Raw genomic sequence first — 15360 nt, 5'->3', positions numbered from 1 at the left:
CTTAGGACTTTGCCCATGTTAAGCGAGCATTCTACCAACTGAGCTACGGCAAATATTCTCAGAGCTTTGGCATTTTGGGCCACATCAGCCCTTCCCATTTCCCATTACCTCAAGAAAGGCAAAACACACAGCATTTCATAAAATTAATTAACAAAATAACCATGATCTCAGGAAGGCCATCTGAGGGCAGATTCCTGGGGTAGACAGCGACAGCCATTTCTGGACCTGTGTCCAGACTCTGGATGTCATGAAGTTGGGTGGCACCTGGTGGACGTTCTTGAAGCTTAGAAAGCCTAAGGTCCAGGCTTACATATGGAAAGCACTATCAGGAGCCTCCTGGGCCCTGGGAAGGCCCACAGGCTCCCGGGTGAGGGGCTGCCAAGAGAGCAGGGTGGTTTAGCCGGACCTGAGCTTTGGCTGGTCGTAGACGCCCACCTCCTCCTACCTGGAGACTAACTGTGGTGGCGTAACTGAGCCTCCTGGCTGGAGGGGCTGGGGGCTGGGGCTGAGGTGGTGGAGAAGGTGCCCGTGATGTGGGGGCAGAGGAGGACCAGTGACCCTGGGAGGCGACCATGGCCTCTCCCCCGGGTCCCTGGCGCCGAGCCAAGCTCTGGCTGATGTACGAAGCTGCCAGGTACCTTGAGAGGGCGGCTGCGCTGGGGCCCAGGAGCTGGCGGGTGGAGAGTGAGAGGCTATGCGGTGGGGTCAAGTCCGAAGACTCGGACGTGGCAACACGAGAGACTAAACCCCTTGGTTTGGGCAACTCCGAGGTCGTCTGAACTGGGAAAGTTATTTGGCCTTGAGGATCCTCAGTGCATCCTTGTTCGGCACAAGGTGTGGCAGCTGCCGACACGTGGCCATCTGTGGTGTTCTGTTGGCCCAGTGAAGGTAAGAGTCTGGGAGCTGGCATGTCTGCGAGGCTGGGCTCTGGACCCAGAAACTCTGGAGCTTCCTCCTGCTTGGGGAAAGACAGGGGCACTTTGGCGTCTGTAAGGCCTTGTGGCTGGGACATGGGGACAATGGTTGGCATCTGACTATCTTGAGGCAAAGATGGTAGGGGCCTGGACGGGATGCAGCAGTCTGGATGACCTCCCTGTGCAGGCAGAGGTAAGGCACCAGGCCCCTCCATGTCTGGGAGGTCAGGTGACAATGGCAGGGGTGTTGCTGGGATCTGATGGTCAGGGCTGCTTGTGCTCACTGGCACAGGGCTGACACCTTGGCCACCAACAGCAGCTAGGCCCTGGTTAACACTGATATCTCTTTGCTCCGCCGCTGGGGCACTGTCTGGGCTTTGGCCATCTTCATGACCTTCTTGCTTGGGCAATGGCACAGTGGTTGGCATCTCAAAGTCTGCCTGACAATCTTGTCCGGGAAGGGAAGTGGTGGTGGGCTGAACCTGGATCTCCACATAGTTTCTGTGCTCAGTTGAAGCAGTGGCTGCTGGAACTTGGCTTTGTAGCTGACTCGTATCAGGCAAGGTTGAGGTGGTTGGGACCTGGACAACATCTGGAGGGTCTTGCTTAGACACAAGGGACGTGGATGGAACCGGGGGGTTCTGGAAGTTGTTTTGCCCAGGTAAAGGGACAGGAGGTGGAATGCTGTTATCACTCAGTTGGTCTTGCTTGGGCGAATCTGAAACATTTAGACTCTGCTCACTCAGGTCACCTCCTGGTGTACACAAAGGCGTGGCCGCTTGAACCAGAGCAGCAGGGCCCAGAGGGACAGACTCCTGGGCACAGTTCAGTGGGAAGGCCAGCTCACACACAAGCACATGTCCAAATGCAGGCAGGGCCCCTGTATGCAAAAAAAAAAAAAAAAAAAAAGAGGACATAGTGGATCACCTGCCTAGAATCCCCCAGTGCCAGTGAGGGGCTGGGGGTGTGGCTCAGTGGTAGAGCCCCTGCCTAGGATCCCCCAGTGAGGGCTGGGGGCGTGGCTCAGTGGTGGAGCCCCTGCCTAGAATCCCCCAGTGAGGGGCTGAGGGCGTGGCTCTGTGGTAGAGCCCCTGCCTAGAATCCCCCAGTGAGGGGCTGGTGGCGTGGCTCAGTGGTAGAGCCCCTGCCTAGAATCCCCCAGTGAGGTGCTGGGGGCGTGGCTCAGTGGTAGAGCCTGTATCTAGATAGAATGTGATAAATAGGCCACAGGCCTTAGCACTGCAAGGGGTAAAAAGTTTTAAGTCACCTGGTTCAGCCTCTTCCTGGGGTGGGCAAGGGGATGGCTGGGGCTGGGCCAGGACTCGCGGTCTGCGGCGGGGTGCATTGCTGGATGCCCGAGTCTCAGCTCGCTGCATCTGCTGGATCCGCTCACTGTAGAGCCGAGCCAACTCTCGAACCCGTGATGCTGCCCGCTCCGAATGTGGCATTCCTGTCTTCCCGCTGGTGCTGCCTCCACTAAGATCAGAGTCCTCCAGGATCAGCAGAGGTTCTGGGAAGCCAGGTCGGGCCAGCTGCCCCTGTTCCAGTGCTTGCCAGGCACTCCGGATTTCGGAACAAGAGCGGTATTCCAGTTCTTCCGGGAATCCTCGGACTGGGGTGCCATCCTGGGTCTGCACAGCTGGGAATGACACGCCTTCTGTGTCTTCCTCCTGCCCCTCTCTGCCTTCTGAGGGTGGCTCACTCAGTCTTCCCGGATTGCTCCCAGTCAACAGTTCCCTCCTGGTGGCTTGAGACTGCGCTGCCTCCTGCAGGGGTACAGGGAGCCAGGAGCCACATGGGAAGGAAGGGGTGTTGGCTAAGCTGGGAATGTCAGGCACACTGGACATGGGTGAAAGACAGGGCACCTCAAAAACACCAGGGATGTCAGAGAGACTCGGAAGGCAGGGAACCTCGGGAATTTCTGGAAGGCTGGATATGTCACTGGGAATCTTGGTGAGGCCAGGCATGCCAGGAATTTCAGCTGCACTGGAACCTTCCAGCCCCTCTAAGACATGGAGTGGGGAAGGCTCCCGTTCATCTGTCTCCAGCTCTTCCTCCTCCTCCTCTTCTGAAGACTCTCTACTGGGCAGGGCTTGGAACGGGAGGGTTTCAGTTTCAACTGGCACCCTGGAGTCTCTGGAGAACTTGGGAATGTCGTGGGTGGCTGGCTGCAGTGGGTACACAAAGAAAAGCCAAGCTATCAGGGAGACGACGGGGAGGACTGACCGGGACCGTGGGCTTGGCCTGCCCTAGTGCTTCAGAAGGGTTGTGATGGAGTGTGCCAACTCACCCCTGAGTCCCTGAGGCCTCTCTGGTTTAGCAGTTCTAGAATCTCCTCAGTTATGGAAGTCCCCGACGGGTCCAATGTGGGGGGCCCAGCATCCTCCAGGTCTTCAGGAGGGCCGGAAGCAGATACTGGTGGCTGCAGCTCAGATGGGGGATGGAGTTCCCCTTCACTGCCAGCATGCTGTGAGAAGGAAAGGCATAGAAAGCAAGGGCCAGGAGTGCTCCGTGTCCCAAGTTCCCAGCACCTCTCTTGCACATTGTGGAAGTCAAGGAGGACCCCTCCATCTCCTTATCTAATTTTGGGGTAGGGGAAGATTATGTAGCTAAGGTGGTCTTGACCTTCTAATCGTACCTTCTCACCACAGGCAGCCTAGCTCCCCTGCCCCAATAAAATGTGTTGCTGGGAATGAACTCAGGGATCTGATGTTCTAGCTCTGATTGTTATTTCCCCTCGCAAACATCCCCCCCCCCCCACACTTTTGGAGTGACAGGATCTCACTATATAGCTTGAACTGGCCTAGAACTCAATATCTAGACCAGGCTGGCCTCAAACTCACAGAGATGAGACAGAGAACTCGCCTATGCAGTTTCAAACCTTTGACCCCTCTGTTTCAGTTTCCAGTGGGGTGGTGAATTGCAGGAACCTGCCAGGACACCTGGCTTAAGGCCTGTTTTGTTTTTTTGTTTTCTTTTTCCCCCTTTCGGAGAGTCTCACACAGTCTAGGCTAGACCAGAACTTGCCTATAGTCAAGGATAACTTTGACCTCCCAAGTCCTCTGCCTCTACCTCCTGGGTTGGTCTTTCAGGCTTGTGCCAGCACATCTGGTTTTAGGTGCTGCTAAGGGCTCACACTTAAGAGTTCTGTGCACACACAGACACAAGTGCTATGTCCCCGAGCCTTTATTATTAACACATGCTTATTTTGACCCAGGGTTGTAGAACTTCCCTTCTCCACTAGAGCTAGAGATTTAGGTACCCAAACTCTGACAGGGGGGCATTTCTTACCTTGACTTGAGGCTTATCTGGGGATGGAGAAGTAAAGAAACAAGAACAAGACACAGGGGTAAATTATTCCCAGTAACTGATCAGCTGCCCGCTTCTTCCCTTCCCATCCATTCCCAGACATCCCTGGATAAAGAGACAAGGACAGACTGACAGACACAGGCCAGTCACTAACCGTTCTGGGGATAAATAACATAAGGTTCCTTTGCTGGCTCTAGGGGAAGGAAAAAGGATGTCAGGAGGCCAGGCCATTGGTTCCCTGGGTCCCCTTCAAGTGGTGGGTACTCACCAGACTGTCTGCGGCCTCGGCGACTGCCAGAAAGTCTTGGAGATGGAGCTGAGAGGGATGGCCAGAGTTCAGTGTGAGTCCAGCCCTTCGGCCTTGAGAGATGTGCCAAGATCTGAACCCACATCCTATTTCCGTTACCTGGGTTTCTTCTGCCGGGGGTAAAACTTCTAGCATCTAGAGGTCGGGGAGAGTCCAGTGGCGATGGTGGGGGTTCTGGGATATGTTTGCTTTTTGGCGCACCTGTGGCAAGAGTTGGGGGACTGTCTACTTTCTCGGAAACATCTCTTTTGGCAGAGGACCACAGCCAGCCCTGGCCCCCGGACTCACAGTGCAGGCTGTTTTCCAAGAGAACTTGCTTTGCCTGAAAGACAGGGAGATGGAGACGTGTTGGAGAATTAGGGCTGGGAGGGCAGATCCTGAGAACCAACCGTTCCCAGGAACAAATGGCTGCTTCTGATGCCAGGCTGATGACCGTCAGATCCCACCTAAGCCCTACAACAGAGTATTACTGTTCCACCAGGAGAGGAAATGGAAGGCTGTTGCCCAAGATCACAAAGCAAGAATGTGTTGGATTCCAAAACCAGAAAGCAGAGCTTGGCAGGGTTAGCCATCAGGTAGTACAAGGGTCCCACCCACACTACTCAGGGGTGTCATGGACACTGGGTTCCTGCTGTCCAGACCACTTACTGAGCAGGCCCATACCTTGGCAGGGATGGAAGCCGGATGGTTCTCAAAGAAGAGGCGCTGGAGACAGTGGACCCACAGCCGTTTCTCTTCTTGGTTCTTGGCCTGGGGGTGAGGTAGGCGATGAGGGAATCTAGGTTCTGAGCTGCAGGTGGGAGTGGCTGTCAGCCCAGCCCACCCTCTGCATACCTGAAACAGGTGTCTGTGCTTGGGGATGGTCAGATCTGACACCTTAAATCCCAAGGGGTCTCGAGGAGTCTCGCTCACACTGAGGTTACAGCACTGAGGAGAGCAGACAGGGTGGGATGCTGAGAGCTGTCGGGCACCAGACACCCTTTAGAAAACATCGGGTTCCGATCTGCTACAAAGGGGCTCCCCACTGGCTGTTTTGCCTCTTACCCCATCAGGATAGGCTCTGGTCACTCCTTTACCAGATTCCTCCCTATATTCACGTTCCCTCTTCTTCCTGACCCCCATGATGAAACTTCCCACACCTCTCTAAGCTTTTCTCCAATTTTTAAATGATTCCCGAGTCTACCTTACAGGTATTCTGATGAAACACTTTTGTGGGCAATGGCAGGTTTTTTTTTTTTTTGTTTCTGTTTTTTGAGGTAGGTTTTCTTTGCATATCCCTGGCTGCCCTGAAACTACCTCTGCAGGCCAGGCTGGTCTTAAACTCACAGTGTGCGCCATGACTACCAAGTCCCTACATTTTAGAAGTCTGAGTCTCACTATGTAGTTTCAGGCTGCTGCAAAGTACTAATTCTCTGGTCTTAGCTTTTCCACGGCTGGGGTTACAGGCATGGGTAACCACACGTCTGGTTTCCCCCACTCCCTTTTACTACTGAACTGGGACCTCACATATTATAAGTTGGCCTCAGTGAGTTTGTAGTCGATGATGACCATGGACTCCAGACATGCTCTGGTACGACTGGCTTATCCTGGGTTGGGGATGGAATAGGAGGCTCTGTTCATGTGAGACAAGCACTCTAACCACCGAACCACCTTGCTAGCCCATGCTTCCTGTTTTTTGGTTCCCGGGGGGAAAAAATGCTGACTAAATAAGATGGCACACATCTGTAGTCTTAGCATTTGGAGATCTGAGGCAGGAGAATTAAAGCAAGTTCCAGCCAGCTAGGCTTATCAAGAAGGCTGTCGGGAGGGCTTAGTCAGGGCAGAAGCACTTGTGGGTTTCCTGAAGTTTAGAGTTCAGTTCTCAGTTTCCACAGGTGGCAGGACAGAACCAAACTGTGGGAGCCTTCCCCAGCACCCCTTCCTCACACACATACAGATAAAGTCAAATGTGGACCATCGCCGCCCGGCTCAGTCTTCATTCTGTGTCTTCCGTTCTCAAAGTGTATAATGAGACCATGTCTCAGAAGCGAACAAACCATATCTGGGAGACAGGCTATGCGCATGTGCCCCTGGAAACCTTACACAAACACCAGGAGCAAATCTGAATCCTCTATATGAGCTCTCTCCAGCCCTTATGTTTTTATGTTTTTTACATGTACTTGTGTGTGTGGGAGGGGGTATGAACATCACCAAACTGCCAGTGGAGGTCAGAGGACAAGTCTGTGGCATCTTTACGAACTGGGCCCTGTGGCCACCAGCTGTGTTCACTGTTGCTTTTTTGGTTGTGTTTTGAGACAGGGTCTGGCTCACTTTGTAGTCAGTCCTAACTATCCTATAACACGAAGATCAGTGTGTCCCTCCTGAGACAGGATCTCAGGATGTAACCTACGCAGCTTGCCTTGAGCCTTCCTGTCGGTCTTACTGGCCTTAAGCTTTTGCTTCAGGCACCCCCCCAACCCCCACCAAGTGCTTGGTCTTCAGGTGTGAGCTAACACACCCCACTTCTAGCCTTTCCTGTTTTACATCAAGCTGCCCAGGGCTGGTCTTCAACCTTCTCTGTAGCCCAGGGTAGCCTTGAACTTTTGATCCTTGCCTCAGCCTTCCCAGGAACTGGAATCAAAGGTCAAATGTCACTGGGTCCACCTAAACAGTCTGCCCCCTTTGAGTATTCAGGTGGAAATATATTAGTTGTGACTGTCTGACCCAGACCCCTACCCCATACTCACAAAGATGTGGCCTTTGTAGGTGTATTCAGGCCCCCGACGCTTGGCTACCAGTAGCATCCGGGAGAACAGGAAGAGCAGGCGCTCACCCCCACGAAGCCTTGGGCCTCCCCCGCCTCCCCCACGGAAGGTGCCTTCCAGCACCAGCTCTCCAAAGGCGCTGAGCTCCGGGCCAGTCCAGCCAGCCAGCCGCCGCTGCACTTCCTGCTGGGACCACACCAGGCAGAGAGACAGGCGTGGGTTGGTGACACACATTATACAAGCCAAAACAGAGGTGTTAGTGACAGGGACACACAGAGCAATCGGCCCCCACTCAGTTTGGGTGGCCTGGCCCACCCCGGGGGGCACCTGCAGGCGTGCCGCATGCTCTTGCTTTCGCTTCATGTCATTGATGTACCAGGCCACGGCAGTCATGGACACAATAGCTTCCTCCACCATCTCCCGTCCTCCAGTGTCTGGACCCTCCGCCCAGTGCTTGCCCAGTTCCTGCCAGTCATCCATCAGCATAGACAGGATGGGGGAGAAAAAGAAAAGAGGTGTGAGCTAGGAGGCGGAGCAAAAAAAAAGGGGAGGGGCAGACCAGATAGGGTACCAGGGGTGGCAGTTAGACCCAACCATGCCTCCTCCTCTCCATGAGCCAGGCCTCGCACAGCTGACCTGCAGCAGGAGATGGTACTTCAGGATGCGCTGAACAGGCTTCAGCAAGAAGCTCTGCAGAGGCAGGGAGTGACGGAGCTGGGCCTGACGCTCCTGTAGCCACAGAGTGGCTGGCGGGGACAGTGACAGCTCTCGGAGCAGGGCCAGGGAGCTGGGGGCACAGCACAGGTCAGTGGTGGCTGGTGCTCCAGCAGGGAGGTGGCCAGGGCTGGGGATGATCAGATCAGGGGCTGCCCTGGGCATGGGGTGGGGATGGGTAGAGGGTGGAGGATAATGGCTCAGCACATTGGCTCACGGGAATACCCTGGGGCCAAGCAGGGACTTTCTCTGCCTCACCTCGGGTAGTTCATGCAGTACAATGTGTAGATGTCAAAATCTTCGCTCTATGGGGACATGTGAGTCAGCACCACCTAGATTCCCATGGCCCCATGAATCCCCAGCCCAGCAGTTCCCTAGCCTAGAGCTGTCCTCAGAGGCTGGTTCAGACTCACCCTCTGCACGAAGCACTCGGCGATGCCCCCTGCACTGCTGCAGCCCTCCAAGTCCTCCAGGAGCTCGCTGTGTGGGAGGGGGAAGGAAAAGGACTTGCCTACCTCCTTGTCCCATGACCAGACTCCAGAGATCAACCGACAGACGGGAAGGAGCCCGAGATGGCACATGAGAAAGCACAGCCCACTCATTCTGTCTTTGTCCAGCTTCGTTTTATTCAGCCTAATAACCCTGTCACAGCTGGTTGGCATGTCACGACCTAGGGAGTGACACCACAGCCCTGGGAAAGGGGGTGTTGGGAATGCCCAACATTTTAGATATCGCAAAGTGTGTTGTAAGCCAGGGAGTGGTGGTACTACACTGTAATCCTGGGAGGCAAGGGAGGGGGATGGAGGGTTCGACATCAGTGTGGGTCACTTGGTGAGATTCTAGTCCAACAACAACAGAAGAGAAAAGCTGAGTACGTAGCTCTGGAGGCTGAAGCAGGAAGATCTTAATTTGAAGGCCACCTTGAAGCACACCAGGAGACCCTAGGTCATGCTTGCCTCTGATTCCAGCTCTTGGGAAGTGAAGGCAGGGGAATGAGTTAATGTCGTCTTCAGCGACCTAGCAAGTTCCAAGCCTTTATATAGGACCCTGTTTATCTCAAATAATAAAACAAATCACAAAAGCTTGTCTTTTGCTGTGCAGTTGGTGGCACACACCTTCAATCCCAGCTCAAAGGAGGCAGAGGCAGGCAGATCTCGGAGTTCGAGGCCAGCCAGGGCTCCACAGAGAAACCGTGTCTCGACACCCCCATCCTCCCTAAAGAAGCTTCTCTTGGGATTCTGAGATGCCACACTTGGGCCCTAGTGTCTCCTTCACTAGGGCAAGCATCCAGCTAGGTTTGTGCAGAGCGGAGGGTGTCCTAGGCCCATGGAACTGCAGTGGTAAATCTGAGACTGGTCACTCAGACCCCACACGACTCAAGGTCTGCGAGCCTAACATGGCATCTGTATGGCTCTACCCTTCTCCCCACCTGGGGTCCTCACTGTCTCCATCATGCCCAGTGTCACCACACCTCACATGCCAGCCTACATAAGGCCACCAAGAAGCACTCAGGCTAGTGTTAGGACAGCAGCCAGTCCCCTTGAGGTCCCCACCCTGTCCCTCACCTGCTAAACTCATAGATGTCCTCGATGTTGGCAAACAGTGTGCCCACCTGCTCCATGTTCAGCCCCAGGGCCCTGCCATCCATCAGAGGGCCCAGGTAGTCCTGTGGGGATGACAGGGGTTACAGAGGCCAAGGGCCTGGCCTGGGTCACCACCGTCTTCAGGTGCCTGCCCACCTCACCTCCACGATGCTTCGTAGGTCCCGAACATATGCCCGCTCGGTCTCCACAATCTCCCTGGCCACTCTTTCCAACCTGGAAGGTTTCACTGAACCCTGGATTCCCACGGGCGACAGGTGCAGGCTTATGGGAGGCTCTGGCAGGGGCTCTGACCTGGAGGCTGTGCAGGCTGGAGATGGGTCTCCCTCAGAGCCTAAGGTGCTCAAAGAGGTGGAGCTGCCAGAGCCCCTCGGAGAAGCCATGGTGGGGGCTGCAGGAGCTGCTGAGGTGGGGAACAAGTGGTCAGGGCTTCCCAGACAGTCTTTCGGCCCCCACAGTCACCTACACTCAGATGACAGTTCCCACAGGTCTCTCTCTGTTCCACTACTCTAAATGATCCAGTCTGACCCTGTACCTGTCAGGGTTCTTTCGTCTCTGGGGCTTGGATCTCCGCTTTTATTCACCTCCTACATCGACCACAGCTACCATTACGAATTTGTCCACCTGACCTTGTCACTCCCATAAGCACAGGGCCTTTATGTTCAAGTCCAAATTCCTCAGCTCCACAGGGCCCCCCCATCGAATGCGGCCACGGCAGACCCCTTCACCTCGTCCCCTTTCCACATTCCTCTCAACAGCCCCCACCCCTTCACACTCAACGTTGTCCAACTACTTAAAGGTGCAGCCGTGGGCCTTTGCACATACTGTTCCCTGCATGCAGAATTCTTTGTGTCCAACTCCTTTCTCCTGAATCCTCCTCAGCTTAGCAGTCTCCTCCGTGGTGACAGGGCTGGGCTGTCTTGGCCACGCTCTAGGCGAGCCACAGAGGGATGCTCATTGTCCTGAAGGAAGGGACAAATGCCCAAAGGCTCCACCTGTCTGGGCTGCTCACCTGTTGGAGTATCACTCACAGCTGCGCAGTCGCAAACTTCACCTTGGTGGCCACACCCCAGCCTAAGGCTGGGTTTGGACAGGCTGAGTCCCCGGGCTCCCTCTGGCATGGCTGAGTGGCACAATTCGGACCTACAAAGAGACCCACTTCTTGGGAGCTAGACTTCACTGGTCTCCCAGCCGCTCCAACTCACAGGGTTGCTGGAAGTTGATCTAAATCCTAAGGAGGGGCTCCAAGAAGATAGAAAGTGACAGAAAGAAGGGGCTCAGAAGACAAGCTAAAGATGGGAAAAGGTTGAGACAAAGAACGAAGACAGCAAAAGTCCCTGAGTCTGCAAGTCCCATCTGTCTGGGGGGCCCCCCTTCCCAAGGCTCAGGGATCCTGGGAACTCTCAGGCTCAGGCAGAAGCTGAGGGCGAGGGGCAGGGCTGGGAAAAACCGTGGGCGGGAGAGGCCGCGGGGTCCCAGGGGAGGGCGGAGGCTGGGGGACCGGATGCCAGGGTCCTACAGACGGTTCCTTACCCCGCCCAGGACGGCGCACTGGGGCGCTGGCCCCGAGTCCTCCACCCTGCTCCAGACGGTCCCTCGGCGCCCCAACCGCGGTCCCCACCGTTGGACCCTCCCCTGTGCAGTTGCAGCCCCCAACTCCAGCCGGCGCCTCCGCTACCCCCCGCCGGCACGCCCCCTCATTGTTCCGCTTCGGCGCCGCCCCCTCCCCCAGCCCCGGGCCCCTCGCTCCCCTCACCTCCCGGGGAGCCACGGGCCTTGGGGTCGGGAGTCCCGCGCGTCTCCCGGGAGAGGCTCACAACCCAGACTTTAAGGTCGTGAACTTGGGGGTTCTCGGACTCCAGAATCCGGGGAGAGTTGGGATCCAGAGTCCGAAGTCTCGGTGTTCTAAATAGAAGATGCTGCAACCCCTCTACTCGAGTCTCAGACCAGGGCGCTGGGGACCCAAATTCCTCAGTCTTCTAGGTAGGGCTGTGTGTGGTCGGGGGCACCGGGATTCCAGAGTTTCCAGAACCCGAGGGGCAGGGATGAAGTCACCTCCGGGAGGGACCCGCAAGGACTGGCTAACTCCTCGGTCTCCTGGAGGGGATGGATGCTGCAGCCCTAAGTCGAGGCGCGAGGTCCTGTCCCCAAGTGGCTCCAGGAGGGGGGTCTTGGACTCAGAGTTGGGACCCCATGAGAGGGATGCACGGCCAGATCCTACGGTCTTCGAAGCCGGGTGCGGGACGGGCCTCCAGCCTCGGGGCTGACTTCCCGAGCCCCCGGCTCGTCCAGGAGGGGGCGCTGGGCATCAGAGGTCCCGGCCCCGGCGCGGGAGCCGGGACTTGTGGGTCTCTTAAGACGCGGGACAGAAGTCCCGGACGCCTGGGTTCCACACCACGGACGCCTCGGGCTCCGGGATGAGTGTCCTGGGGCTCTGGGGGCGGCGACGCCGCCGCCGCATCTGGGGCGGGGAGAGTCGGGTCCAGATGTGGGGCGGGGGGCGGCCGCCCGAGGCTTCTCCTCCCCCTGGCCGCCTGTGCCGCTCACATCCTGTTCCCGCCCGCTGGGGGGAGGGGCCGCCTTCCGGCACGCCCTCCCGCAAGGGCTTTTTTAAAAATGACTCCCCGCCCCCTACTCTGAATAATCGCGAGCAGGCGGGTCCAACGGCGAGTCGCCGCCCACATTCCGAGAGCCTAGAGCCGGGAGGACTTTTTACCTTTTACAGCAAAGGGACCCACGAGGCGTGAGAATCCCGAATAGTCTCGCGCTCTCGTTCTTATTGGCCGATCGGCCGGCTCCGTATTTGCATATGCAACGTCCGGCCGAGCCGTTCGAGGAAAGTCGCGCGACCGCAGCTGACTGAAGGACTTTGTGGCGCGAGGGTGCGGCCGGAGCTCCAGTGGCGCAATCGGTTAGCGCGCGGTACTTATATGTCAGTGCTAGGCGTAAGCGATGCCGAGGTTGTGAGTTCGATCCTCACCTGGAGCACTTCTTTTTTTTTTTTTTTTTTTTTTTTTTCCTTGTCTTTTGGTGGGCGTGTGTTCTCTCATCAGTTTACAAGTCTTCACATTTTAGAATTCGACCGAACGGCTTGGTTTGTTTGAGACAGGGCTTCACCATGTAACTCTCGGTGATCCAGAAGTCACTATGTAGACCAAGTTGGCCTCGAACTCACGGAGATGCGCCTGCCTCCTCTGCCTCCCGACTACTGGGATTAAAGGCGTGCGTCACGACACCGGGAAACTACAGAAATTTTGAAGAATGAACATTTTCTTGTGAATTTTTTGCAATGGTTGGTGGAACAGTTCCAAAGTTGCAGTTTCTACTATGGTCGCCAGGGGGCAATAACGCCTCTCATTAAAATGGCCCGAGCGTCAAATGGAATCTAAATCTCGGATCCTAGAGATGGATGACGGATACTCACAACAGGCTCTTTTTGTATATTTTTTCTTCTTCGGGTTTCTGAACCGATTTTTTTTTTCAACACATACTGAACACTCACTAGGTACCATCCCTTCTGTCTCTGGGGACTTAACTTTTTACCAAGAAGACTGACTGCTAAAAGTCTATGAATTAAGTACGTTTTTAAATTTGACTTTCACTGTTATCCAGACTGGCCTAAACTCCTGGGTAACCATTTGGGAGTGTAAGTATATCTTTAGATACTGAAAAACAGGGAACAGTAGGGTGGGATGCAGATTATCATAGTTGTCAGGTAGAATTAATTTTTACTTATGCGTATGGGTGTCTGGCTTGCAAGTGTGTCTGTGTACCACGTGCATGCGTGGTTCCCAAAGACACTGGAGGAGGGCGGCAGTTTCAGAGGTTATGAGCCTCGTGCAGGGAGTCAAAGCAGTACGTGTTCTTAACTGCTGATCCATCTCTCCTGCCCCAGGGGAGCTCTTTGAACAGACACCTGGAGGAGGGGAGAGCCATGGGAACCAGGGAGATGTTCCAGATAACACTCTAAGGCTGAAGATGGGTGTGTTAGTGGAGCAGATGAAAAGAGCTAGCAGGGGAGTGTGTTTGTGTGTGTGTGTGTGGCTGTTGGGCTGTGGTGAGGATTTTGAACTCTTGTGATTCGACTCTGGTGTTCTAACACGCTTCCCAGCGCAACTGCTCTATAGGGTTGAACGAGAGAATAGGTACTTTTAGGACTGGGTACTAGCAAGGAGGGCTTTTGATGAGCGGGCCCTGAAGGCTGGAGTTGTAGACTTGGCTGTGTCTCCAGGGCAGGGCTAGGGGGCTGGTGTCAGCATGCCTAGTGTCCAAGGAGGCCAGGAGAGGGCTCTGGATCCTCTGGAATTGGAGTGGTCAGCCGTCAAGTGGGTCCTTTGCAAGAGAAGCAGGTTCATTTTCTTAACCTGTGAGCCATCTGTCCAGGACCTGGAGAGGTCATATACCAGGGTTTTGCAGACGCTGAGCAGGCACTATACTGAGCTACATCCTCAGCCCATGGTGTGTTTATGTGTGTACGTGCATATGCCTGTGGGTAACGAGAGAGACTTTCTGAGGGGGGACCAGTGTCAGGGGTAGCAGCTGTATACTTTCTTCTAGTGACCATCCATTTCTTCTTCTCAATGTCCAGGGCTGCTTACCTCTACCTTCCCGATGCCTCAGGGACCTTTGAGTTTCTGTTTCCCTCCCCCAACCCTGTTCTACGAACCAGGACCTGAGCTCTTTCTCTCAGGGAGGCAGTTTCCTGGGAGAGGAGACCAAAGGTCAGTAGAACGGAGTGACAGACAGGCGGGGTGAGAAGAGCGAGGATAAAGGTATACAGTTAAGGGAGGAAGCAAAGAGGAACCCCCCCCAAAAAAAACCAAACGGAACAAAAGTCCTAGGGGCTATGAGACAGAGGGGAGACTAGGTGGGAGGAGTTGGGGAGAAGAAAAGAGGAGGGATGAGAGGGAGGAGGCTGAGAGGAGGGGAGGAAGCGGAGGAAAACCAAGAGGGGCGGGGCGCGGGCCCTGACGTGGGCAGCTTCCGGGCGCGGCTCGCCCAGCCTAGGCTGGCTGCCGTCGCGGCCTTTTTCCTTGTATGGTCGGACGACGAGGCTGCCCTACCGCTGCGCCCCGCGAGCCGAACTAGATGAAGTTCCGGAAATGCCCGATCGGGGTCTGCAGATGCTAGAAGGCCAAGATTCTTCAGGTGTCTGGAGACTCTCAAGTCGCCTGGTGCTGGGGCCCGAGATTCTCGGGCCAGAACTCTCTCACACTTCTTTAAAGCCCATACATACCCTACCCCAAACCGGGAGGGTTCATATCTATAATCCTAAACATTCATTAAGGCTGAGGCAGGAGGATTGCCAGGAGTTGCTCGGGGTTCAGAGGGAAACCCAGCGTTCCCTTCCCCACCCTCCCCTCAAAAAAAAAAACAAAAAAAAAAAAAAAAAACAAAAAAAACACGAATAAAATCCATAAAGAATCGGGTGAGAGGGCTCAGCAAGGTGCCGGCCACCAAGCCATAAGACCTAGTTGGATCCTGGGATCAACTTTGTGGAAGACACCCGATTCCTGACTTAACACATAACACATTAAAAAGATAAAAGTTGGGCACGGTGACCTGCGCTTGTTATCCCAACATTTCAGAGGCTGAGGCAGGAGGTTGCTGAGAGTTAAGAGCAGTTTGAGCTAGGTTCGACTTTACTTTAAAAAAAAGAAAAAGAACAAACAAAAAAAAAAAAACTCGTTAAACTAAAATCAGTCCTCTGCCAAGCCCGCCCAAGCTGTGTACGCGGGGTTCAGAGTCCCCTAGGGCCCGGCTTTGGGGTG

General features: G+C 55.1%; 1 protein-coding gene across 2 annotated transcripts; it reads right to left on the bottom strand.

Moving 5' to 3' along the window:
• Window positions 1-200: 200 nt before the first annotated feature.
• PLEKHG2 (pleckstrin homology and RhoGEF domain containing G2) lies at window positions 201-12086 on the bottom strand. 2 transcript variants are annotated; one of them, XM_080908533.1, is made up of 19 exons: window positions 11346-12086; window positions 10602-10732; window positions 9733-9992; window positions 9554-9654; window positions 8402-8468; window positions 8247-8293; window positions 7911-8061; window positions 7602-7739; window positions 7257-7457; window positions 5365-5457; window positions 5194-5280; window positions 4819-4852; window positions 4630-4731; window positions 4492-4539; window positions 4378-4416; window positions 4206-4222; window positions 3205-3381; window positions 2182-3082; window positions 201-1794 (listed from the first exon to the last, which is right to left on the bottom strand). In XM_080908533.1, exons 2-19 carry the CDS (start codon window positions 10708-10710, stop codon window positions 326-328), a joined length of 4041 nt encoding a protein of 1346 aa, XP_080764659.1. In that variant the 5' UTR covers window positions 10711-10732; window positions 11346-12086; the 3' UTR covers window positions 201-325. The 2 variants fall into 2 exon arrangements, with proteins under 2 accessions (XP_080764659.1, XP_080764660.1); XM_080908534.1 differs by having other exon boundaries at window positions 9733-9989.
• Window positions 12087-15360: the final 3274 nt, after the last annotated feature.

This window comes from Micromys minutus (genome assembly GCF_963924665.1).
Source record: "Micromys minutus genome assembly, chromosome: 32".
NCBI lineage: Eukaryota > Metazoa > Chordata > Mammalia > Rodentia > Muridae > Micromys > Micromys minutus.
The sequence above is the reverse complement of the archived record's forward strand: the minus strand, read 5'-3'. Positions and strand labels throughout refer to the sequence as shown.

Coding starts and splice junctions, on each gene's coding strand:
- PLEKHG2 (XM_080908533.1), bottom strand. CDS start 10,710: ATGCCAGAGGGAGCCCGGGGACTCAGCCTGTCCAAACCCAGCCTTAGG. Junction 8,469..9,553: donor GACATCTATGAGTTTAGCAG/GTGAGGGACAGG, acceptor CCTCCCACACAG/CGAGCTCCTGGAGGACTTGG. Junction 5,281..5,364: donor AGCACAGACACCTGTTTCAG/GTATGCAGAGGG, acceptor CCTCACCCCCAG/GCCAAGAACCAAGAAGAGAA.